Source organism: Diachasmimorpha longicaudata, chromosome 2 (assembly GCF_034640455.1).
Source record: "Diachasmimorpha longicaudata isolate KC_UGA_2023 chromosome 2, iyDiaLong2, whole genome shotgun sequence".
Classification (NCBI taxonomy): domain Eukaryota; kingdom Metazoa; phylum Arthropoda; class Insecta; order Hymenoptera; family Braconidae; genus Diachasmimorpha; species Diachasmimorpha longicaudata.
In genome coordinates, this window is record NC_087226.1 from 8,083,812 (window position 1) to 8,111,499 (window position 27,688).

At 40.7% G+C, this 27,688-nt stretch overlaps 1 protein-coding gene across 2 annotated transcripts in view; it reads right to left on the bottom strand.

The window, feature by feature from the left end:
• The window catches only part of LOC135170672 (dipeptidase 1-like), a 137,476-nt gene that overhangs the window by 10,388 nt on the left and 99,400 nt on the right, over nt 1–27,688 (bottom strand). For both annotated transcript variants that reach the window (XM_064136711.1, XM_064136702.1), the window contains exons 4-8: nt 12,884–13,161; nt 12,493–12,649; nt 5,643–5,775; nt 3,794–3,944; nt 320–389 (exon numbers count right to left, since the gene is read on the bottom strand). In XM_064136711.1, coding sequence (XP_063992781.1) covers nt 320–389; nt 3,794–3,944; nt 5,643–5,775; nt 12,493–12,649; nt 12,884–13,161 — 789 coding nt within the window. The remainder of the gene's footprint in view (nt 1–319; nt 390–3,793; nt 3,945–5,642; nt 5,776–12,492; nt 12,650–12,883; nt 13,162–27,688) is intronic.

Here is a 27,688-nt window from a genome sequence, read left to right on the forward strand (position 1 = left end):
GGATTTACGAGAGATTTTATGGGGTCATCAACGAGGGGGTGAGTGCAGTGAGAATATAGGAGAATTAAAGATTATAAAATTGACTTTTTTTACCTGACTATTGGTATAAGTCTACTAAATGAATTGCATTGCAATTTAATTGATTAGGGTCTCTGACAATAAAAACTTCTTCTCTATCGCTCATAAGTGAATAATTCTCAATAACCCGAATTTTGCCAAAATATAATTAGGAAAATTCAACTAGTTGATCAATAATTCTCAAGAAATGACCCGAAAAATGCGCTGATTGCGAATGCCCAAAAAAATAGATAAACATTACCTTTCCAAACTCACTGAGTCCTGGCACATTATCCTGAGTGTTGTTTGTTTCACCAACGGAGCAGACTGCCCTGCCAAGAGAGAAAAAAAAAGGGGAAAAAGATCCCATCAGCGACCACAACAACTTGACTTTTAATTTCATATTTTAATGCTTCAGTGGAACGGGAATAAAGGGAATTAAAAAATCGTAGAAAACGTAGAATGCCGGAGTAAAGCCACCGCGAATAATATCGGGGAAAAGAACTCGTAAATGTCTTGGTGGAGTGGGAGAAGGAAATGGAAAAGGCGAACGCTCCTGCGAACCTTTTTCCCTTGCACTTGGCCCCGCTCAGGGAGTCAGCCACTCCCTCCCTCAATTCCCAGCCCGAGGAGTATAGTAAGAAAAAAAAAACATCACCGGGGAATGTTAAAGTCCGGTCGTAAGTTTGATTCGCGATATATAAAGCCATGTTGGCAAAAAAAAATTTACATCGTTTACGTGAGAACCTGGCAATTTTCCCCGATTTTCAACTGGTATTTATTATTACCTTCCTGGAATATGTGTTGTGCTTTATTTACGAACCTGCAGGAACGCGACACGATCACATAGAGGGGAGGTGTGCAAACTCACTGGTTCAATTCACGCTGCATTTAATTTATCCCCCTGAAAAACCTTTATAGACCGGGGAATAACGTGCGGGTGGTGATAGTCGACGGATAGATGGAAAAATTGCTCGTTTGAGCGGGGTAAACTCATTTGCCTAATGCCAACATTGGCTTTGGCAAAGTTTTCTTTTTCATTTTGATTGACGAAATATATTACGGAGAGGTCTTTCCACATTAAGAATAAATAGGGCAATTTGATATAAAAAATTCAGTGAAAATCAAGTGGATAAGTTAATTAGTAAAATGAATTACTTCTACTTTAGAACATTCATAAAAGTTAATAACATAAAATAATTAAGATAGAGCCATAGTTTATTTTTAATCCTGTAGCTTATCCTTAATTCTTTAAAAGAACCAAATTATTTCTCTTTATTGAACCAGCCCACAAGTTTCAATCTCTCACCATCATATTTTGTGCAACGCCACAGGACGTTCTCAAAATCTCCTTTTTCTCCCCCAACATGTGCAGTTATGCTCATTGCTTATTCCAACTCTTATTAACAATGCAAGGTGATAATGGTTGGCTCGAGCACACTTCAACAAGACTATACCCTCCCTCGAGAGTTTAAAATTTTTATTTCAAAGCTCAACAGCGAATTTCTAACATCGAAAAAAAATTAAAATAATTTCTTCCCTATTCCGGTCAGACCATCAGCAGTTCTCCCCCAGTCTCCAACAACCCCCCAAGTCCACATCAATCGATTCACCCATGGTAGTTTGTGGAACGTGTGAGTTTAGTGGGTTTTGAACCAAAGTTCAGTAGTTTGCATAGATCCTGACTGTGGGGATACTGTGTGTTGTCTCTGGGTGGGCCGATAAACGGGTGTAGATCACTCGTTGGATGGCACGCTGTGATCGTGAACCTAGTGAAATGGGAATTTACGGGTGTTGAAGAGAGTAACGGTGGCAAGTGGATGCTCTAGGCGGGGGTGGTATGGATGAGGGAGGAGGAGGAGGCCAGAGTGGCCCTGGGTAATTTCGCGTCAGCCGTGCGCGCCAACTGTTTATTTACGGGCCCCTGCAACGTCGTCGCCGTGGGAGGTGTAAAGGGTGTGAGCGACTGGTTCTAGGGAGGATTGAAAACTCGCGTTTGTGTTGGGGGATCCATGGAGAACAACAGGGAGTGAGAATGTGGAAGGGGATTTCACCGTCAAGGGACCACGGACACGGGTTATATTCTCCTTGGACCTTGCGGAGTCGACTCGAGGTGAGCAAAGGTACACAGGGAACCTTTTCCCTGAGGGGGGGAGAATTTGCTCAGGAGAGATTGACAATGTCTGGAAAAAGTCATTTTTACTCCCCTCGCGTACAAATCCCAGTCAACTTTTTACATTTACCCGTGGGTTTGGTCTCGAGGTAACTAAACGGCACTACTGGGCCAATGGTAGATCTCTAGAAGGAGAGCAGGATTTAATCAGCTGAGCGAACTTCTTATGAGGGTTTTTCGGTGGAAAAGGGTAGTTGGAGACATCGCTCGGTTGGAAGATGTAAAAAGGTTTTTTTTATCACTCTGTTCTTCACATGATATTAGATGAATTGTGAATATGAATGAATATTCTCTCTGACGGATCTGGGTGCTGTTGCAGGGTTTTTTTTAAGGGAGAAAAAGCAAGGAGTGCAGTGGGAAAGGTAATAAACAACTGGTCTATTTGATAATGACCAATACTTCCAACACATTCCATTGACAGCAGATTGTTTGATCATTCTTTTTTAGTAGCTTGAAATAAATACGGATAGGGAGGAAAAATGTAAATTAAAGGACGTTAATTAACTATGAAACTCTCCAACTCTCGTTCGGTAATTTAATTTCCTAATTCGATTATTTAAAAATGTATAATCTGTTCGAAACTGCAACAGGTACTTGGATATTCGTAATTATGTGGTGTATCACCTCGAGAAGTTTCTTTCTTTCCCCGATACTGAGTAGAATTTTAATTTAATCTTCCAGTAAATGTGGATTTACCCGATACCGAATAATTAAATGAAATCGTTGTTCCATTCAGCCCCAATGAGCCTCGCTCCACGGTTAGCTAGCTAAATATGGGCTAGTTCAGTTGGCCACATTCTATGGAATTACAAATTAGTCTACCACTACAAAATTATTACAGTTCAGTAAAAATGAAACACACGAAAAGAAAAATTAAAAACTGCAAGTAGAACGATCTCAATTATCTACGAAATTTCCCCTTTCAAATTCATTGTTCAACAAAATAATGATAATTTATAAACCATTGGGAAGTATGAAAGGTCCTTGGGTAGTGTTAATCAGCCAGTAGATATCCTTAGAAACTTCTCCTCCCCTATGTCCCTTCCCCAAGAACAAAACTGTTTCAAAAAAAATTCCAAAAACTGCTATTATAGAGGAATGTTAATTATGCCCGCAATTTCCTATCTTAACTCCATTAATGAATAAAATTTATCGGTAAAATCCATTGAAAAGTGTGAAAGGTACTTGAATATTCTCAATCATGTGGTGGATCTCCTTGAAAAGTTTTTCTCCCCTTCCAGCCTCCTCTGAGACCGAGTAAAATTTTAATTTAATCTCCGGCTGAATGTGGATTCAGACGACGCGGATTAATCGAGTCAAATCGTCGTTCCATTGAGTCCTAATGGAACTTTATCCAGGGTTATATCATTATCTAGGCTGTGTACTCCGGTTTGCCATGTTTTATGGGGGTCGGGTTGATTCGAAAGGGGCCAAGTGGGATTAATGGTTCGGCGGTTAGATTTGTGCGTAAGAAAATCGATGAGGATTTTGCTAGGATTGAGATGAGAGATTTGGAGGTGTGATACTAGAACGCGTCCCAGTGGAGTTACAGCACTGACTTACCAGGATGTGTCGCAGGCGTGTGTCAGCGTTAGGTAGCGTGCTCCGAGTCCGTAAAACGTCCTGAGTACCCCGAGGGAATTGCCGAGGGAATGGCCACCCTCCACACCGATGAGGCTGGCTATTTTACCGTCTCTGTGCGCCTCGATCAAACCTTGAAAGTTAATCATACGATTGAATCAATGGTGACAGGTGAATACACTTCCGTTCTTTTATGGCAATGGCGATATGGGATTGAGGAAAAAACGACCCATTTGGTCTAGTAGTTTCAGAGGTGTCTTAAAAAAAATGTCTGATAGTTGGAAAAATCAATCTCGGTAGATGGCAGGTTTCAGTGCGGCAGAGTAAGTTGTTTTTTTATAGAATGAAATTTCGTGATAATTTTTCTTGATTTATGATCAGAAATTTTTGTAACTGTGTTAGACAGTCATAAACTCTTATATTCGCGGTTAAAAATCCAATCTTGGGCGGAATAATTGAATGATATCTAATAATCAATTCATTGATCTCAACGGATTTTTATCGAGCTCGAGAAAAAATGATTTCCTTTTTAAATAATGAAAATTTCAGAGGTAATGGTGAATTGGCATTTTGTTCTTTACTGAAGATCGTGATAAAATGATTGACAACCGCTTATAGATCGCCTTATCCTATAGATTTAGTTGAAAAAACAATGGGACTCATCTCGACGGCAAAATTGAGAGACAATTAAAAAGCGACAATTGGCCTCCCAGAATTGTTACAATTTTAGTATCCGCATTGCGGATATGCACATTCTCTTTCCAACCATGAAATATTACCAGACATTTAACGGTGTTGCATCGTGTGCCACTGCCTCACCTCCCTCGCACGCATTCTCCAACACCATGTCGCTTGATAATTCCACTCATCCATTCCAATTACTCTTCACGTAGCGACACAAACAACATCAACTTGAGGTTGGAAACGTATTTAATAAATGTATTTGAGCCTTTTTTTTCGCTTGGCGAAGTAATCGCAGTAGCGAGGACGAATGGGGTAGTAATAAAGAATAAGTTCAGCAACTGCGAGACAGGGCCTTTTATACCCGGCCAGAAAAATCCAGCGAAAATGTGACAACAACACATAATAAAGTAAAAATAAATGAAAAAGAGATAATGCGAAATGGAAAAAACTCGAGGAGGTGGAGATTCAAAAGTTGGCGCTAAGAACCTGTTTCTTCGTGGCATATTTCTCGGTTTCTTGGATTCTAAAAGTCACCGAACTTTTTCTCAATTTCTAGATCCCCCACCCCCCTGCTCTTTCGTCGTCAACAATTTTTTTTTGACACTGAGGAAAGAGCAGTTTGGCCGTGGTGAGAGCAGTTCTCATTCTTGACTTCTAAATATTCATAGTCTTGTTGCAATCTCCTATTTTCGAGTTGTTGAAAAGAAATTCCCCATGGAGCCATCAGTGATGAGGCTCAAGGCAGAGGTGAACTTTTTAATTGGACTTGGCTTATTAAGAATTCGTGAAAAATCATTAGAGCGAGAGTTGAATATGTCACTCTGACAATTAATTAGTTACCTATAGAAGTAAATAAAAACCTAGCATTGAAAAACTTTTATTTATTTCTATTAGGTTTGGTAAACATATGGCCCATTAGTGGCTCCAGAGTTTATGAGGTCTGTTACTGTTCCAATTGAGGTACAGGGGGTCTTCTTCATTTCCGACGAATTTATCATCATTTTAAACTCATACAACTTCGTCTCCCCTTCATGACGCAATTTAATATAAATTCGTCGCAGGAGGGGGTGGGAGTCTTTCTTAACATTTACCACGACTTCAGACGAGCAGCCGTATTGCGCATTCTAAAATTTAGTAAAATACTCACCTCTTACAGACGTGACGAGCGTCAGATGCTGTGCATTCATTTCGGCCAGCCTTCGTATAACATCAATTTGTTCGAGAGACAGCTGAACAGCGTTGAGTTGAGCTGCACCGCAGGGGACGTACGCTGACCAAAACTGATAGTGAACAAAAAAAAAAAAAGTTCCGCATTAAACACAAACATTTCTATCAAGATACATAGCGTTGTAACAGGCGTAAATTGTCACGAATAGCGTGGGCTGTGAAAGCGATTGGATCACGGTGAAATCCCATCCCCCGGCATCCCCCGAATTGAATGCTGTTGGCAGTCTGTTGAATCATGAAAAACCGTTTCGGAGTGAGTTTGTAATTACGGTAATGGGTGTAATTGAAAAAAATCCATCAAGTGGTAATTATTGGGTGATTCATTAATCCAGAAATTCAACGGGCTTGTTCATTAAATGGAGTTTCAACATTCATTGTTAACTTATGGAGATTGAGTGCATCAGCTCGAGGAGAAAACGAGGAGAAAAACATTTGAATCCTCACGATTAGCACTCATTTGTGTTGATAAAAAATAATCAGACACATGCAATTATTTCATTCTAATTAAAAAATGACAACGTTTTACGAATCAAGCGTAATTTTTACCCACATAAAACCTCCACATGAATTCACTCGATTTGTTTGAATTTTATAAAATTTCAAGTAATTAACATAAATGTAATCGAGAATTATCATATTCAAATCTACAATTTCCTGCAATAATACTGCCAACACCTGTAGTAATTCCCATCGCAAATGTCCCCCCCCCCCCCCCCGTCGAGCCACAGCTTCTGCAGGATCCTCTCCAATACTCTGAATCCCCCGAAAATTCAACCAAATAATTACCAAATCAATGGCCAAGAATTTGCCATTCTCATCTCCAAAATTCCAAACTACATTCATTGACATTCGAACAAGTGACACGATACAAAACCCATGGTTGAAAATCCGGATCATGCTGATTGTCAAAATGGAATAGTTGGAAATCGTCGCTACGATGATAACCAATTCCAACGATCGAACAATCGTCCAATGGTATTCAATTGGTTGGCTCGAGTTGGCACATGGACTGAGTAATATTGTCCCCTATCCCCGACAAAACAAGCAGTTCCCATCGACGATCGGTCGCTTCGCGTGTCTCCGTATAGCTCTCCCATCCCCTTCAGCCGGCCAACTTCCTCCCCCGGCGACCCCTGGGCACCAGGACGGTTGCACAACACAGTTTGACCCGAGATTGCTTTTGGAATTTCCAGCAACAAATGCAAAACAATGGATCGTCAAGGCGTATATCGTGACGGGATGAGAGGGAAGGATTCAGCCGGAGTCACCAGACGGCATCCTAAGAGCATTGCACTCAGTCGTTGATACGTCTGATGAAGTTCCGAGGGGAGATTGCACTTATTTCCTCTCTTCGGGTTCTTTTATATCTTAATACCGGCTACAGGGCTGCTTTAACCCGAGCCCATGGGCTTTTATCTATGCATAAGCACCATAAGCACTGAACTTTACCGATGCGGATTTTCCACTCACAGCATCCATTAATGCACCGTTGGCTCATAACGTACGTTCATTCTGGCTCGAGTTCTTGGGAGCCGGTTCACGGTAAAAATTTGCTAAATAACTGCGTCTGCGTGTACTCAGGGGAGAATTAATCTTCTCCAGGGGTTATCTTGGGGGATCTTGGCAGATAGAGGGGGGTGGATTTAAAATTTGAGGAGAAGTCGTGATGTGATGTTTATCTGAGTTGTTTGGTGCATTTTGGTGATGATTTTTTACAGTGGAATATAAAACTATAGAGAGGAAAAAATTAAGTGTGTCGAGAATTGCGCTTAACCGCTTAATTATTTACAAAATATTGAAGAAAATCGGAAATTCCATATTCCTGCGAATTGCTAGTTATTGCAAATTAATTGTCGAGTTTACCAAGTATCCTCAGGGTTTCGACAACCGCATGGTTATCTTTTATACGTATTTAATATGCATCCAAAGCCCAAATGGGGAAATTGGCTCCCCAGCATATCCGGTATCAGCGGATTTATCAGGATTTAGTACAACGTACCACACAGCCATAAACAGAAAGTTAAACTTCGCAGCGCAGGGTTTACTAGGCAGTGCATATTAAAGTTACCGCCAGAAAATTTTAATATTCACATGTGAGATCCTCAAGAGCACACATTGAAAATAAATATTTTTTTTAATACCACAAGAATGTTCCATAAAGTGCTGTAGTAAAGTGCGTGAAGAGGGTAAGAAGATCGAGGATTCTATGGATACAGTAGAGCGATGGGAGCTGTAACACTGAGTGAGAGGGAGGGGAGGGCGTTATTCCCACGGGAAAACGCAATATCCGGTAATGGAACTGCAAACCCAGATGCAGATGCTCGGTGAAAAATTCTGAAGAATTGTTGGCAAGTGCCTAGATCCTTTTATGTCGAATTTCCCATCTCGAATGGATTCACACTCTGGAATTATTCGTCATTCGGGGGTTTCACACCTCGATCAACCCCTGGGAAGACCCCGGGCGTACGTCCCGTTTGGTAGCCGTGGACTTCGATAAATCCGAACATATGCAAACAGATGCAATGACAAAACCCGGAGGGCTTTCAGTACAGAGACACAAATTGCTTGTGTCGAGGATTTTTTATTTATTTTGGAAATCATTTATTCTAAACGCACACGAAAATTTCCGAGTCATTTGTTGAGTGGAAAATGTTGGACCTGTTTCTACACAAAATAATTTCATGCGATAATTAATAAAATGGGAGTAATTAAACGAATCCTGAAAGAAAGATTATTTGCGTATTTGTACTTGAAATATTGTCTCTTAGCAAAATAAAAACCTCAAAAATAATTCAGCACTTTCGAAGATTAATCTATAGCAGGCGTTCAAAATACATCGAAGTTAATGGTTAGACCGGCAAAAAGATTGAATGCATTTTCTCGAATACGCAACACATACATTTTCAAATGGAAAGAGAATACTCAGGTAAAAAAAATCCATTGAAATGCATTTGTACCCTTCACAGTGATTTCACTCGGAATATTGAACGATGCTATTCGCAAGCGGTTCCGCAAGAGGGTACACCACGTGACTATACATGTGTGATATCAATTTCCGTCGGGGCTGGAGGTTGGTTTACTGGGTTACCCACTGCACGAAACTAGACTGCACACAGAAATTCGAGAGATGGTATGAGTTCAGACATTTCCGCTAATTGTAAAAATCGATTCTGTACAATGGACCGAACAAGATGTATTTACTAAAGACATCCAACTACTTTGAATATTATTTCCCGTGAAATGTCCTTCCACTTTTCTGGCTCACCATAAAAGTTTTCATTTGCGAAAGTTTATTACTTAAACTTTGTAAACGTGAATCTGCACCTCGATGGCGAACGATAATAAAATATTTTTTAAATCTACGCAGTAAAAAAAAATCGATGTGGTCTCATCTGGACACCGAGGGCTGTTAATGAGCTACATTTTTATATTTTTTACAACCCGAAAAAATAGCAAAGTTTCGTTGACAAGAAAAATGGATAAAATCTCTTATCGAATGCCTGGTATTAAATCAGATTGCTGTATCACATGAACTCATTCATTTGATCTGAGTAAAGTTGATTTACCGCAAAAAACAGTTACTCTGGATGCACCCTCTAGGGGCAAAGGGTAGAGATGGACGTTCATTCTCATCCTCCTCCCCACATTTTCACCAGTTCATCCCCAAATGGCCCAAAGGCTTTCCCAATTGCCCCTAATTGTGAAAACACATTCACCACAATTCACTGAGCAAGACGTATCCGTTAAATGTATCGCCACACTATAAAGCCCCAACTCAAATCTTTCACTCATGGGTAGACTTGCAACACGAGTGACTTTACCCCACTACCCATGTATATTCCGAGGGTGCTTTATATCCTGCTGGGAGGCACGAGATGTTTCTGTCGGTTTATGGAGGAAAGGGATGAACCATATGGCACAGAGAAACTGAATTGATAAAGCCCGAGAGAGTATACCAGTGAGTTGTTTGTGTATGCCACATATCGGTCCCAAAAGAGGGACAAACATCGGAAATGAAATTCCGGACTGACAGTGAGACACACTAGGAGAAACACTAGGAGTGAGAAACAGTGAGAAACACTAGGAGTTTCGCGTATTTTGTTTGTGTATTCAAAGGTAAACAGAAGTTGAACGCCACTGATTGGTGGTCGGGTTTATTAGCGAAATCTCAAGATCATCAGTGAGGACAAAAAACATATCAGCATTGATACCAACTGTTTTTGAAGTTAATTACCCATGAGCCGCTTATCATGATCAAATATCTACATCAAACATCGCAGTCCAATAATCGTCTAATCGTCGATTCGCTAGCCACACAGACCAGTGAATGGGCAATATCATTTCCAAAACTATTGATTCCGTTCCCCTCCGGGTCTTGCTGTTCTACGTCTGTTCATCCGCCCAACTGTAAGAAAACATCCCCTGCAATGGGCGAGAAAAGGATTTTTTTCAAGTAATTTTCGAGGAATAATTTTTTTAATCGTATAACTCATCCAAAATCGTGACTAAGAAGCAGAATCCATTAACATTGATAACAGCTCCGGTAATTAGTTTGCCATGACCTCCTCATTAAAGTCAAACAGTTACATCAAACAACGTAGTCCTGTGATGATCTGATCGTTAATTCGCCAGAGACCCGGATCAGTGAATGGACGATAGAATTTCCAAAACTATCGATTCCCACCTTCCCTCCCACCAATCTAACTCAGTTAATCTGTATAGATATACGGTGAATGCATCCCGGAATGACCTAATTATGGATGAAGCTGCAGCGTTCAATCAGAGTCCTCAGCGACCACTGCGAATAGATGCGCATTAGCCACCTAGCCTTTCCTCACAGGCAACAGCAGTATCATCATCCAGTGAACGTCGACAATCCGTCCAACTCCCATCCATTGCCCACCCCTCATCCTACTCCTGGTGCTCACTTCTAGTTCGCTTCCATCCCAACTAACCAACCGGATCCTTTCTCGATAAAGCAACGTCATTCAGTAGGACCCCAAGCCTGTAATCTCAATACGTGATTGGCATATCGACACCTGCCACCATTGCCTAAGAGTAGACTCTGTCAACTGTGAACTTGGGGAACTTCATTGGACGCAACAGCATGATGGGATAGGATCGAAATGGCATAACTTCTGGACCCCACCGAATATTCAGGTCTTAAACGTTGTACTTCGGGTGATTGGTGGAGTTTTCGAGAGACATTATGAACATTAAAGATTAGTCTGACCTACTTCACTGACTTCCAAGGCACTTGATCAACCTTTTGCCCTTTTACGACAACCTTAGTAATTTCATACTCAATACTGAAGTTTTGCCAGAATATGTCCAATGTTTTCACTGATTGACATGGTCGTCGAACGTGTACAATCACCCTTACTCAGTTGGTCCCTTTTCCTCTATACCTTCCGGCATCGATCAATTTCAACCGTGTAGGCTCACTGAGTGTAATCAGGCGTGAATGGAGGTAATCGACAAAGCCCGCCCCTGGCACTGCATTTGGGTCATCTCCATGTAGTTCTTGTCTTCAACCATGTCCCAATTGGCATGTTCTTGACCGTGTCAACGTCGTTTCGTATCAGTGACAAACAGGTGTCCAGAAATGAAGCAATGTCATCGGGATTGATGAATCGTGTGATTGGCGGGGGTTTGATTGTGTACTGTTTGAAGGGGTTGGAGAACCTGCTATGGTAGAGCTTGAAATGTTTGACGACCACTGTTTTATCAAATGGTGATAATTTACAAAATGCTGATACCTTCACGGAATATTGCAGTTGGTTGTGCAATTGTTTATTGAAACCTTAAATAGTCCACGTGATCCTATTGTACGGACTAGACCAAATTGACATAAAGGTAATCATGAACGTTAAGTATTGCTTGTGATCACCAGACATTTTCCCAGAAGAAAACACCGTGGCCTGGGAACTTTCAATCGCCGAAGTTTATCAAATATCAAATGAACGATTCCGTTATCAATAAATAGAAATTTTTCTTCATACTAATAGTTGGTGTAAATTCTTGTAAGAAATGGCCCACCCAACCTGGGGCTCGGGTGGGTCGATAACTCTCTACAAATGGCCGTATTGGAAAGCATATCCCCCCCCCCTGTCATGATACGATATTTTCTGTACTGAAATGGGGGTTACACAGTCTCGACTGGTTAGATCCTCAAGATAAATTTGCCGGACACAAGTCTGGCTATGGGATCTTCGATAAGTTACGACAGTACGTAGTGGGTCAACAAGTGAGCGTTAACTCTTATCCGGTGTGAGGGTATCCTGTTCGTACTGCCACAAGGCATTTCTCTCGTGATATCGACAAATTGGTAAATAGATAGATCTTCTCTGCGGCATGTACAAAGTCATCCCAAGCCTTACTTACAGCCTCTGATAAACTATAATATCTTTCCCTGGATTTATTTTTTTCACCTTGATGGACGTAAAACGGAGAAATAAGTTTTTTTCTCAGACTGAGATAAACAAGATTTCAATGTGAACATAAAAAGAGACCTATTGCTACTCAATTATGAAATGAGGAACTCCTCAATGCCGTCAATAACCCATATGACATCCTCGAATCAACGATTCGAAGTAATTAAAAAACGTAGAGATAAATGTCAATATCCTGATGCCCGTCGGAATGCCAAAATATTTCGTGTATCCGACGTCCAATTTGACCGGTCAATTCGAGATAACGAACATCCTGTTCCCCTTCTAACAATCTAAACTGGAAAGAGGAGCAGTAAAATCCAATGGTAATCAATTTACCTGTGCTCCAACGAGACCGGCGCGCAACCTCGGTATATCGGTGTGACTCCAGTCAGACCTGGCCCAAGGGTCAACTCTGCCCAGGTCACTGCTGAGATTCACTTCACCAAGTTGATTGTGTACAAACTTTCTCACGTTCCAGGGCAGATCGTTGTGCCTAAATAAACAAAATCAAGGTTTCAATATATTGCTGCAACAAGACCAGTCAGAGGTGACCAATTTTGGGGCAACTCAAAAGCCCGAGCAAACATTGGAATAATGTTGATATTTGACTTGATCCCACCTAGTTTCGTCATGGTTCCTTGAATTGAGAATGACGGAGAAACTAATCAATTGTCCAATAACCGAAGGGGAATTCGTGTTGACATGCTTGAAACTAACGGATACTAACCCATCAATGAGAGGCACTTCAGTGAGAATTCTCCTGATAACATCGAGCCTCTGCTGATGCGTCGCTGGGGCAGATTGTAGGAGAAGTGGGAGGCACAGTCCACCCAGTAACAATGCACCAATGAGAAGGAATATTGGTGCCAATACACGACACCTTCTCCTTGGACTCTCTCTGCGGTCTTTGCTGCTACCAGAGCTCGGTGACTCTTCACAAGGTGGTGGTAGTCGTACAGTACCATTACACGGTGCAACATCTGGCAGTTCTGTTAGGCACGTTGTCTGAAATCACATTCAACCCACAAAACTCAAATTAGATTTTAATCGATGACAAGAGAACAACTATTGTTCTACCAACGACAAAAGGAGCAAGAACGTTTCAATACAATTGACAATATCATTAACTTGATATCCGCTGTTACAAATACACTGGCTGGTGGTCTACCATTCACCTGGAGATAATGGCTGGAGACAGTGGCATAATAGGCGGCAAATTGAACTATCAGTTTGAGTGAAGATCTTGACTTGGTGAGACAAGTCATTCAACTTTATCTGGTCCCTGGGATGCCACTTGAGCAAAAGCCGATCCTTTGGCTCTCTCGTCATGCCAAAGAGGCAAAACTTTGCCAACAGCTTCACTTCCGAACGCTAACTCAACTAACCCAGATACTAGACTCACCGAAAATCCACTCTATATATCTGTTAACTATCCTTTGTCTCAGTCGCAGCGTTTGATGGACTCACCGAGCGAATCAATTTCAAACCTCAACTCATTGAATTTACAATTTACAAGGAGGGAATGTGGAGGCTGGGGGGATGGTATAATGGCGGACTGAGACGTGAGAAAATTCGAGAATCGGCATACAGTGGTGTCATGGTAGCTGCTGGGCTCAGTCAGCTCTGAAGACTGAGGGTCTAAGTGCTCTTCACACTCGCAATGCAATCCGAACAACAGACATTTCTATGACTGTAATTACCAGAGAATATTCTGGATTAACTGGATCCAGATATATCAACTATCAATCATCGATTTTCATCGCGACATTTTTCGGGTACATGAATGATTTAGGAAAAATATAAAATTCGTCGAAATTGTCATAACAGTTTAGTCTTCGATGGAATCGATTCTTCCATCGAATCCTGCGTAAGTTAAAATACCAAGGACGTTATCCCACTTGAAAAAATTTTCATGTCCTCATGTTCCATTCGAAATATGTTGGCGCAACGCCGGGAAGCAAAATTTTTCGAAAGGTACTGTCCCCCGGAAATTTCTAACGAGGAAATAAACTCCCGCCACCGTGAAGCCACTATTAATCCAACAAGGTTGTTGTTCAAACGACCGCATGATTAATCTCAACAATGTCATTCTTCCCCAGCCCTTGCCCCCAATGCAACAATTCCATCACGCTTCTGATGGAGATCCTGGCCGCTGAATACCACGGGACAAAACGCCCCTCTCCCAAGTGCAAACACAAACCAAAACGTCAGTTTGAGTCATCTACCATCGTATACCATCAATTGGTTGGGACACAGTAGTTTTGCGCGCCAGTTGGTACACCGATGCAACTCGTAAACCAAAATCGAATGGTAGCCAGTGTCGAATGTTTGTCGAGTGTCAGTGTATACCAGACTGTTGTATATGCAACACGAAACTCGTATTTTAAGCGCGACATCGATCCAGTATTACTGGTCCTCAATACCCCCTACCCCAGAATTCCCGTCTCGTGTACTGGCTCTCGGAATGGCCCATCGTGTATGATTGCAGTGGCCCGGAGTTGAATTGGCAGTGGGGGAGTGATATTAAACCCGGCGAGACTTGATTCACCCGGAAAATGACCGTCTGCCAGTTTGTTCTGACCGTACAGTGTTGAATTATTTTTTCCTTTGTTCTGGCTTTCCGTTTCGTGTTTGGTTTTGGTTATTAGCTCCAGGGGGAATTCGACATTCTGGATGACTGATTCAAGAGCATTTGTTACGGATAATGGAATAATCAAAATTAATGCCCGGTAATTGATGTTTGTGTGTCTCATTAAGAGAGAATATTCTATGGAAATTAATGTCATTGAATCGAGTGTTTTTCGAATCACTTTGCGAGGATCAGAGGGGATGGGTAAACTCTGTGATCTCAACTGCTGAATGAATACCGTATTTCGGCTGACACCACTGGGTGCTAATTCCCTAGTTTTCTCACGTTTCACTCAGACATTATACCACCCTGAAGCCTCCAAATTTCGCCCTTGTAAATTATCAATGCATTGACTTGAGGTTTGAAATCGATCCAGAGGGCGATTTTCCCAGGGGAGATGTTGGTTAATTACGAATTTAGCGTAATTCGATGGTAAATATTCAATATTTGGAGTGAAAATTCACGAATGATAGGGAATTTTAGTTATCCGGCTGATCAAACATTCCATGAAATACCGTTAACCCCCAATATACCGAGAGAAATATGCAATAAAGTTAATGTTTCTTTTCGGTCATTTCCGAACGAAAAATGTGGTTGTAGAATATTTGATGGAACTGCATACACAATTTTTAAGGGCATTCCGTAATTTATATCTAGATGGGCTGTGAAAAACTACGATACCGTCACTAGGATTTTTCGGTCAGCAAATTGTGAATTCTGCAATTGTTATCGGTTTGAAATTCTATGAGACTTTCAATTTCACTTAATGAACGCTAAACAATGTATGAAATGGCAATTTCGACCTCATAATGCATTTAAATTAATTCACCCTTCGGGGAGGGAGGATTATGAAGTTAGAGCATGTATATTATTTTGACAAAATAATTTATTTCGAGCTCCCAGATGATTGATTCGGATTTACTTGTTGCAAATAATGGAATAATCAAAATTAATGGCCGGTAATTGATGTTTGTGTATCGCAGTGAGGGAGAATATGTTATGGAAATGAATGTTATTGGATCGAGTGTTTTTTTGAATTCCGTTGGGAGCATCACGAGGAGATAAGCGCAGTGGTCTTTAGCACTGAATAAACTCAGTATTTCCAATGACATCACCGAGTGGCAATTCCCTAGCGCTCTCACGTTTCACCCTGACATTATACCAACCCTCGAGCTTCCAAATTCCGTCCTTGTAAATTGTGAATCCATTGAATTGAGGGTTGAAATTGATTCAGTCGAAGGAGATACGGAAAGTAATTTTTAGAAATTCTCTTCTATGAAAGTGGATCATGAGTCATCTTTACCTCATTTTTATTCCCAAACTTTTCATCAAAAATTTATCTTCGTGCAGGAACTCGAGGACAGTTGGTTCCATTCTGGATTTATCGAATGGATTTTCGGAGCGGAAGTTTAGTAACTGGATTAGTTGCTTATTGATTTAGCGTAATTTTGCGCTGAAATATTAATGCTCGGTGTGAAAATCCGAGTAAGTTGGGGGATTTTAGTTATCGCGTTCTCTCACATTTGGAGTTTCATTGAATTCTCACCGAACTTTAAAATTAAATGGTGCTTTCTATCGTAAGGCGATGGTAGGGTCCACTTCCTAATAAGAGATGCTGTGCATGAAATGGCGTTTGAATTAATTGAGTCTATTAGACATGAGAATTACATTTTGGTATTATTCATAACGAGGATTGTAAATAATTATGTTGATGGAATTCTTTATTTTTAAATCGCAGATTGGTTTCCGTACATTTATTCTCAATAATCGAATAATCAAAATTAATGGCCGGTAATTGATATTTGTTTGTCATTATGGGCAAATAGTCTGTGGAAATTAATGTCATTTAGGGGATTGTTTTTCGCGTCGTATTGACAACATCATGAAGATGAAATTGAACGTTCTGTTTGGCCCACATTGCAACGATAAACTACTGGTTTAGTACTGAAGGGGTAAACCAAGATGGGTCACTTTTGTTCATTGTCCAATTTTTTATGGATATTTCTGAATACCGAGCAAAGATCAAAATTTTGATCAAACGTTTTTTGTGGAGTTAGTTGAGTACTAGACCAAATGGTGTGGATTGTATTCGATGAATTTATAGTTGAATGTTCGACCAAAATTTAAAATTAGTATAACCTGAGGCTCATGCCCGAAAATTCAATTGCACTGCCATTGCATATTATATGCAAATCAAATCGTCAAGGTTTACAAAGGCATCATAAAAAAATCGTATTAACCTGAATAAATCCTCGTTCTTCCAGCTTTTCCGCACGCGATATGAAGCATGTGCTCAATATTTATTTAAATACTCAGTAATGCTTTTTCGGGCCAATGACATCCCGGTTGAGTACGAGATAGGTGGGATAGGGCCTGGGCAAATAAAGTCTCAGGTTCTCCGGACGTGAATTGTTTTGGGTATCGAGATGCGATAAACCAAACGCCAGATAGAAATAAAATGGGAAAAGCACAGGCTGAATAGACATCCAAAAAAATCGTGGCTTTTCGGGAAAAAGCCAAGCGGCAAATCGAGTCCACTGAAGCCTGAGAATCGAAATCGCCTCGAGTATGTACATAAAATGGTAAAATTTATTTCCCTGATTTTCATCATGATTTTCACGAGAAATCAAAGACTCCGAGTGAGTGGGGTGAAGGGTAGAGAAGAGGGTGGAGTAGGTGGATGTCTTCCATGAACTGTGAAATAATCTTCTGTTCCTCATCACCATATTCAAGTGAAGTATCTGTACTACGAGCGAGATGATATATATTTATACTTCCCAAGACGTTAGTTTTCATCCACCTATCTCTTGTATTTGAATTGGAATGACTGAGGGGGTAAATGGGAAAAGGGAAATGGTAGTCATGACTGAGGGTGAAAATGTTGGAATAACGCTACGGACAAATAGAAGTTGGCGCTGTTGAATCACATACTAGCTTCGAGAGATGGATTTGGAATTTCAATTTGTCTCGTTGTATGTGCTGTGCGTCGCTTCAACAGCTGCTCATTGATTCAACTCAAGTACACTTCTCAGGCTGTCTAGTGTCATCATTATATCATATTCCTCGGGGAAAAGTCCTTTCGGCGGTCTCCACTTGATTCTTCATCGAGAGCCAAAGTTGAAATTAATGTTCACGTGGAAAAAATCTGAGGTGCGGAATAACTGATGAATACTGAGGCTCATCAATCAGACGGAAAGTTTAAAGTGGATGTACTTATCAGACTACCTCATTTTCAAAGAATCTCACTCTCTGAATGAATTTAATTCACTCAAGGATACTTCGATTATAATCTAGAATCATCAGTGATATTTGCATGGAATTTGTTCTCTCGTCTAACCATTTCATGCAGATAAATGATGCACTTCAACCGAATCATTCGGTTCCATTTCAATTCATCTGTTTAGTTTAACATTTTTGTTGGAAACTCAAAAGTTGTATTCCATTTCCCATAATATTCTGGGATTGCTGGGAGAACACACCATCCCACCAGACATTGATTACTCACAAGGTAAAATCTGAGATACGATGCAGCTGATGACGCCCGAGTGTAATCAATCAGCCAAATCCTCAGAAGTTGGACTGTTCATCCTGCACCTCCATTTTCCAAGAATTCACCTCACCAAATGAATTAAATTCCCTTCAATCATAATCTACAATCATTAATCTCATTTGATTATAATTTGTGAAGAATCACCTCGACTGAACAACCGTCCAAATCCCATCCTCTTGGCACTCTACACCAGCCCCTAGCTGATATACACCAGAGCGAGATGGACTTCAGTTAATAGTCAGTGAAAAAACGTAGAGTTGAACTAGGCCCGTCATTCCAGAGGTTAATTGGACGAGGATGGTAACGATAGCACTGGGGACAGATAGTGTTCCACTTTAAACGTGACCAGGGAGTGCTACGTTGAATTGCTGGTCTTCCACGGGCCTTTCCATTTGCCAGACCACTGAATGGGTGGAGGTGGGTGGAAACGACCAGCGTTTCGACCAGTATTAATACCTGAACTGTTAACATTTTCAAAGCCAGATGTGTTGAACTGGAATCATAAACGCTGGGAAAGGACTAGTGGACGCTACGTTTTGGGATGTCCATTACTCAAGCCCGGATGAATTCACAAATCTGGCCGGGATGGAGATGGTTTATATGGGATATTAATATCCCTGGAATCGATGGATAGGGATCCATCCGAGGCTCCAATACTCTCTTCTTCATTCTCCTCAAATAAAACAGTCCCAAAATAAGGATTCGAAGATATGAAGAAAATTCATCAGCAAAAATCTATTTAGAATCAAGAATCACATCCCATTAATTCGTCAGTCCTCTGATCAGTATTGATAGTGCTCGTTGTTAACGTCTTCAAAGCCAGATACGTCGAGTTTGAGTCATAAATGCTGTCTGACGACGAGTGGACACTACTACTAGATTCGGGAATCCCCATTACCCAAACCTTGATGAATTGACGAGTCTACCCGGGATGTAGATGGTTCATGTACAGGGGTATTAATATCAGTGGAATCCATGGATATGGGTGACGCGTACGGGCATATAGAGAGTGCTCGCTTTATCGATGACATACAACTTGGCCACGGTGAAAGGGTTGGGGAGGAGGAGCTGGGATGGAGAAATTGAGGCCGATACCGTTACTCGGTGCATTACTCCCGAGGATGGTTGAAAGGATATGCTCACCATTCCATACTTAGGGACTCCCCTATCGACTTACCTGTGGAGAGATGGAGGGGCTAGATTACACACGAGTAAGAGAAGGGGGAGGGGTGAGGGTTGCTTGAGTGCTGTCTGTTGGAAAGATATTGTTGAGTTATGTGCAATGTCTTATGCTCTAGTTCATGTTTCTCGAGGCTTTTCTATTGGTTTTCAAGGGCTGAGGGGGATGATCGAGTTTGTCTGAGCAAGACGTTAGGGATGTTGGAGCAGTTCGAGGGGATTCTTGGGGGGATATTTGATGGTGTTATGGATAAGGTGGGTAGATCAGGGAGCCACACTGTAATGACATCAATTCGTTATGGGAACAGAGACCAAACAAGTTTCATTTTCAGGCACATGTCATTTATTTTCAGGCATCTACCATAAATTATTTGTCGTGGTGGCCAGTGACCAGTGTCCCTGGTCATCAGTGACTGTACAGAGAGATTTTTGTACGAAAATTTTTGTACGAATATTGGAAAAATAACAATTTACTGGTTGTGAGAAAATCCAATGGATTTAAGATAAGATTTTTCGGGATTTTTTGCGTAGGGTCATTTTTACCGATAAATTACTCACCCCGTTGAATTACGTTCAATGCCTTATGCTCTAGTTAATGTTCCCCGAGGGTTTTCTATTGATTTTCAAGGGCTGAGAGGGCGATCGAGTTTGTCTGGGCGTGATATTAGGGATGTGGTGCCGTTGGAGAGGACTCCTAAGGGATATTTGATAGTATTATGTTTATGATGGCTAGATCAGGGTGGCATTCTGTAATGAGATCAATTTCCAAGAAGAGCAGGTGAAAAAAAATTATTTTCAAGGATAAGTCTTTGATTTACAGACTTTTATCGTTAATTATATGCGACATGGGCACATACTGGTCTATAAAAGTAGATCTTGAGTTATCAGAAGCTCATTTTTATCAGGATGAAATTCGCTAAAGTTTTACTCAGTGTCGGGCTCGAAATGGGATAACGATGAGTCACGATACACTTCCATCGAAGGGTCGGGTAATTTTTATCAAAAATTTCTCTCCGTGTAGAGTATCCTCAATCATTAGTGATTGTTATCGCCAAAATTGAGTTGAGGTGAGTTATGTGCAGTGTGTTATGCTTTAGTTCATGTTTTTCGAGAGTTTTCTATTGGTTTTCAACGACTGGGGCAGGGGAGGGTCGATCGAATTTGCCCGAGCAAGATGTTACAGTTGTTGGGGCAGTTGGAGGCCATTCTTGGGGGATGTTTGATGGTGTTACGGTTGTGATGGGTAGATCATGGCGTCAGTCTGTGTTGACATCAATTCGTAAAGCCACTGGAGGCAATAAATTTTTGATTTCCTTTGCAATGAAAATCTTGTATCTAGATGGTGAAGGCCGCAATGCCCCAAAAAAAACCCTTCCTTTAATTTCCATGAGCACAAGAGTTAAAAATGGTCTACACCCTCGCTAAACAAATTCAGGTTTTTTTTCTGGCGAACTTACACTCGAATCAATCCGATTATTTGTTCTATTTCGAACAGGTTACATTGAGCTAGCGAGTGAATGACAGGTGAAGTAAATAATTCTGGTTTCATCCCTTCCAGGGATTATCAATTTTAATCAGTACCCTTCAAATGGTGTGTACATTTGTTGAAACGAAACGGTCAATGGAGATGACAATGGGAATATGCTACGTGATGAAGCGAGCGTTCAATTCGTTTGAATTCACAATCATAGTACTAGCCTTCGTAATCAACGCGTGTTCCATGTCAGTTTGAATTATTGTAAATAAAATGTTGGATTTTCTTGCCTCCAGTCAAACAAACCAATTCATAATTTCACGGAAAAATATGCGTGACTGTTAATTTCAGTTTAATTATTCCTGATGACATAGCGTGAAATGCGATAAATAAAACTCAATCTCATAAACCCTATCAGTCCCATCAGCCCTAGAAACTTTAACCCAAAGAGTGTTCAGCCAGATTATGCACTGGTAGCTAAAAAAACCGCCAATACCACTGTCAGTTATTTTGATTAAAATCGATGGATATAAATATCGGTCTTCTCACTCGGCCTCAAAATCCTCACATTTAACCTCTCTCCGGTATGTAAAATTGATGGTTCGCTCGTCTGTATTTTTCCCTCTACCTTGACACTATATCCATTTTTAACAGATCGTTTACCATAGGGTTGAGTTATTGAATGACTACCTCCAGGCCATCACCAGGTGGTTAGTTGTCGCCAGTGGAACACACTTCTCTCTCTCTCTCTCTCATGACATTCACCCCCACCTCCATATTCATCGACCTTCCCTGGCGCCCACACTCGCTCTCATTCTCCTTAGCGTTCAGGGGGATGGGGTTGAGCACACACGTTCCATCGATATCTAGGCGACTGGATGTATCTACCAAGTGGCGATTAGATCGACGAGAGAACGTGCCCTCTCACCCCCACCTTTGGCTCTCGACTGCTTCATTCCGACGACATTTGGGGGGCGTAAGGGCAGCCTTTGGACTCATGATGGTATGGCAAACTAGGGACTGATGGAAATTCGATAATAATTGTATCGTGGAGAGTTGTCGTGTTATCGGGGCTCTTCTTGGGGACTTTCAATGCCCCTTGAGCCCCTCCTCTCATGTTGGCCTTTCGGCAGGATTCCCCCTTAAGCAGTCTTGAGGCGTATTTATGGCTGGGGTAGCCACTGATTTCATCGCAATGTGGAAACACTCATGGGAGGAACATTCTATTGAACCGTTTTTTTTTTTCACTGAATGTTCCACAAAGGAGTTCCACAAAATACCGAAACGCAAATCTTATCATGATTTAATCCTAAAATTCACGACATATGAAAATTCATGATATTATAAAGTCAACGATCCAGTTTGCACTATCTAGTGTTAAGACCCGTAGTTTTTTTTTTTTCATTCCTGTAAATTTAGCATACAACCAAATGTGGTTTCATCAGTTTCAAATGCAAAACATATTCTCCCGAGTTTGATGGAAAACTTTACTCTCTATCCACTCCATTTGAATCAAACATGAGGGATACTCTCGGGGTTAGAACCAGTGCATTTGATTTCCACCAACTTGTTATGCTCATCTATTACTCATCAGACATTTTAATGAAGCACCGTTTAAACCTCATTCAGCATAGAATCCATTCACTGAACTTTATAAACCAAGTTAACGGTTTTGCAGAGGGCGGATTATGAAATTAAAGTTTATTACAGCTGGTGTTTACCAGCTCCAGGGAGTCACGGTGCACTGAAGTTTTCACCGTTGGTTCATCGTTGTTGCCTTGATACACCATGAGTATTCATATTTCAGGGGAATTTCACTGCTGCAAAAACATGCCGATGGGAAATCGACGCATGAAGAAAGAAGTCGAGTAACAAATTATTCAGGGAATGTGCTGGGCAAATATCGCTGGATGAAAGCTAGTCGTCGAGCTAAATGTAATTTAATTCACAGGGAGTAGTGCTAAGACAGACGAAATTTCAAAGCTAACAATCATCCATTGATTACTCATTATTTATTTGCAATTTCTTTTAAATTCAAATGGCCCTATAATGGTCGTCACATCATCGTCGTGTACTTCAAAATTTATGCAATAAAATTGCCGAATCTGTCGGTCAAGAATCGTAGAACGTATTTCCGATGGTGAAAAAAATCGATTTAAAAATTGAGAGCTCGAAAGAGACCTGGTAACGCGCCCCACGATCACTTGACTTTTTCTATAATTCTCCCTTCCATTTCTCCCTCCGAAGTGAAAATTTCGAGACGTGTAAAAAACTTGATGAGAAAGGGTTTTTACCGCACACCTCCAACCTAACACCGAGAAGGTAACCGGAAATCGATTTATAGCCACCCTGCACGATCTCAGGAATTCACCTCGCGTAAGGAATTGGAAAGTGAAAAAAAAAGGTGACGAGAGCCACAAACCCGAGTGGAGGGGATTTATATTTGCACGAGGGTTTACATTTCTGCGTGAGGTATCACGTGAAATTTTATTCTCCACTCGTTTCATTTTTATCTTTGAATTTATCTCAACAACGTTTCTCTCAGTTTATCTCGTCACTCGGTGTTGTTTTATTTTTCATCTCTCATTCGTTTTATTTTCCTTGTTTTTATTTCCGGATGGTTAGTGTTCTTATATCGGCCGTTCATATCGTCTCATCAACATTTTTTCCCCGGTTTTCCATTACCTGACAATCTATTATTTATTATTAACTGTCATGAAGGCAAAGAGAATCATTATTTTTCGGTGAGGTAATTTCTTACCAGGAAAAAAAAATTCATTCACCCTCCTTTCTTTTCCATTAATTCAATTATTTTTTATCTCTCATTTTCTGTGCCTGGTGAGATAAAGAAACAGTTGTAATAGGAGAGAAAAAAAGGGGTTGGGATGGGGGCAAGGGAATGAAGCGAAACAGGCTGCACGCTAGGTGACTTGCAGAAGTGTACCAACCCCCGGGAAAATTCCAGTGAACTATCCGGGTCTCCGAGTTTTTCTCATAAAGATGGAGCGGTGGGAGGAGTGCAGGGACGATTAATTTTCCGCCACGACACGGATTTAGGAAATGTTGGATTTTTTGGTACTCAAAGGTTATATCTTTGAATGGAAAAAAAACAAACGAATCATTCTCGTGAGGGACTACTCATTTATGAACTCATGACGGCACTGGGTGGGTAAATCGATCAGAAATTGTGGAATATCGTCTTCCACACGGCGAGAAAAGTTCAGTAGAAATTCAGGTGTGTTTTCGCGTTCGAGGACAATTACTCAACTCAAAGGGATAGATAATTTTTATCGAAGAATCTAAAAATTTTCCGAAGCGGACGATAATTTTCCCAAAGGGCCAAAACAAATTTCCAGAGAAGTTCTCACACTGGTACTAAAAAAATCGTAATCCACGGTCTTTAAAAAATCCTAGTGCTGCGATCAAGTTAATTGCCATGTCTGATAAGCCAGCGAATGTCTGTGAAATTATCACAAAAATAAAGGGTCAAATTACTGAAATAATTCGAAACAAAGACTGGAATTCCGCGCAATTGACTTTACCTCGCCATTACGCTGTCATTTCCTTCATTTCCCCCACATCGCACAATCTTATATGCACTAGAAATTCCCATAAAGCCTGAATAATCTTCGGACGTTTATTAGAGTTTAGGAACTCTCGGCACATCAACTTCTATTCAAATAATCTTCATTAAACTCGCGTTTATTATCACACGAGAAGGAAAAGTCAAAAGTTTTCCCGTCCTTAAATCTTCCTCTGTCAATAAACTTTTAACGCAGAATTTTCAATAACTGTCAGCGAGTGAATTGTGCGTGATTAAATTTCACGGAGGGAATATTAAAATTCAAGGTGACGTGCCATTCAAACAACACTTTTCTCGAAAATTTTTGGGATTCACTGTGGCAATGAGAGATTATGCTCGTATTACTCTCTACTGTCTTTGATTAAAATTCGGGATGAAATGAAAATGAGTTTGAGTTAAAGTTGGTGATTAATTGCCCGAGTGGCGTTGAGGAATAATCCGAATAGTCGTGAAAATTGTGAGAAGAGGGAGAGAGAGATAATTTTACCGAAAAAATACTCAGCGTGAAAATTCAATCAGAGTAATTGTTATTCCTCTCAATGGCTGAAATTTCAAATATTTTTCGTACGCTGGGGATTTGAATACAAAAGCCCCTCTCAAAACTAATCAGACACATTTAATTAGGAAAACACAATTTTGGTATTCCAATTGAATTTTTTTCCCTCTCGAAACCCAACGAGAATCCCAATGAGGTCTCCTCCAACTCCCACCCCCCAACGTATCACGTGTATACGGAGAGCTCGGTATAAAATGCAGACAAGGTATATGGATAAAAATGCCGGAATAAAATTGGTAAAAATTTTTTAGTAGATAACGATTTAATCCTAGTATGAATGTGGAATTATCAATTGATATTTTATCCAGCGCAATACACGGCGATATAGCCACTTGAAAATCCTCTCATCTGTGAACCGAATCACCCGAAATTGGATATGACTTTGTCATACCACCAGAAAAATAGTGGATATGAATCTACCAAAACGCATTAAACTAATACATGGAAAGAAATTTTTGATAAAAATTGGACCTCCTGGGGACGAAACGACAGACGAAAGTTCATTTTATCGCAAAAATTACCCTCCCACATCCAATTTTTCCAGCAAAACTTGACCTAAAAAGTGGTTGATTGTCATTTTATCCCACGTTTCGCCCTCTAGAGATCGAATCCATCCAAAATTTAATTCCGTGTAGAATTTTGGAAACGTAATCCTTCGCTACAAAATCCCAAAAGGCCCTCCACGGAGAGAAATGTTTAATAAAAAGTACCTACAGGTTCCGTAATGCGCAAGTGACAATAAACATCTGATAAAAATTACGAAAGGTCCGATAAAAAGAACAGACCCTTAAAGCCTCACTCCGGGGAGAAAAAATTCCTCGCGAAGGGCTGCATTTTTGGCAGAGTTCAGTGTGTGCTGTATGCACTGCAGACGAGGGACATAAATACGCCGTAGGTATTGGCGAAAAGGTGTGGGCGGGAGAGGGTGCAAGGGCAATTGAGAGTTCGTCGCATGGAGGGCGATGGGTCATGAGTGACGCTGCGGCAGTGCGGGGGTGTTGCAGTTCAGATGCTTGGGAATTGAGGATAGGGAGTAGAAGGGAGAAGGCGAGAATTGTGGATTGTTGGATAGGGGTGGGAAAAGGGGGCTGCTCGGATGCTGCCGACAGCGGTGGAACCGGGGCTAAGGTGGGGATGCACAACAGTGCTTGATATTGATGTCAAGGTCTTCCATCTCGGTCGACTCGTGGGCGACGCCAGTAATCAATAGGATTAAATGGGTTCGTTGGTGAAGATTTTTGGGGAATAGGTGGAGGCACAATTATTTAGGTGGATTTTCGTGGCTTTGGTGCGGCCAGGAGCGCCAGAGGGGGTGCACGAAGTTTGAGGATTTTCGACGGTTCTGCTCACATAAAAACTTGAGCTTATGCTGTGTTTTGCTAAACTTAATTGACGTTTCACTTCAGTATTTTGTATGGCACCGTTTTTCCCATCATGAAAATCCCAATTTACACATTCACAACAGAGTATTTTCCAGCCAAAATAAAAACGTTAATTAGGTCTAGATGAAGCATGTTAAATGGCGTTTACGCCCAATATATCTTACATTACGATTTTAGTAAATGTATTTTATTATTTTCTAATATTTAATGGACAAAAAGAAAATCAATTTTATCGACTGGATTTTCAAATCAATTGTTAACTGTCCAAGTCTAGGATTTGATCAATTTTTTATTTAATTTAGGGAGTTCTTGAGTCTGAATTATGTTTCAACTTCAAGTGGGTTTTTCAGTTTTTTTATTCTGCTTTACGTATCATGAAATTTGTTGAAATTAACAGGAGAGCTCTTCAGCTCAATTATTGAGCTAAAAAATTGAATATCTCTCTTTGATAACTTATTTCTATTTGTGCATTTTTATCAATTAAATGAACTCTTTGTTTCGATCGCCTGGACGTTTTATGTGTCAAAAAATTTGAAAGTAGATTATTGAAGGGAAATGGAAAAATTATCCAGTATTTTTTTTTACGACCAGATTCAATCAATCCGAGGAAATTTTATTCGGATAAAGTCCATTTTCCACTACCAGCGTCTTTTTCCCCCCGCTTTCTCAATAAAAACATATTCTTTCATCTTGAAAGTGGCCGTCCAATGTCCAGTGAATATTTGACACTCTTATGGAGTGGTTGGTCCACTGGAACGCGTGAGAACATAAAGAGGGTGAGGGACTGGATTTTTTCCAGTTCGTGCGGAAAAAAGGGGGGTCTGCAAACAAAGGAAACTGAGAATCCTGACTGGACCTCTTTGTATTTTTTGACCTTTATCGCGGCATGCCATGGCAGTTTCACCTTCCACGTTCCTTCTTCCACATTCTGCCCTCGGTTTTCCACTTTGCCATGGGCAAGCTGGTGTGTGGCCACGATAAAGATGAAAATGTGCTCTGAACCAAGGGGGACTATAGAGTAACGTTTATGTTCACTATGAAAACAATCTCTTCGCAGGGAAATCGAATTCGTTTTTTTCACTATTTTCACTGGACAAACTCCCGGTGGCTGGGGGAGTTCAGTGTGACCGATAAAAAAATTATGACTGCGAGTATGTCCTAGAGTGAAATCAATTAAAC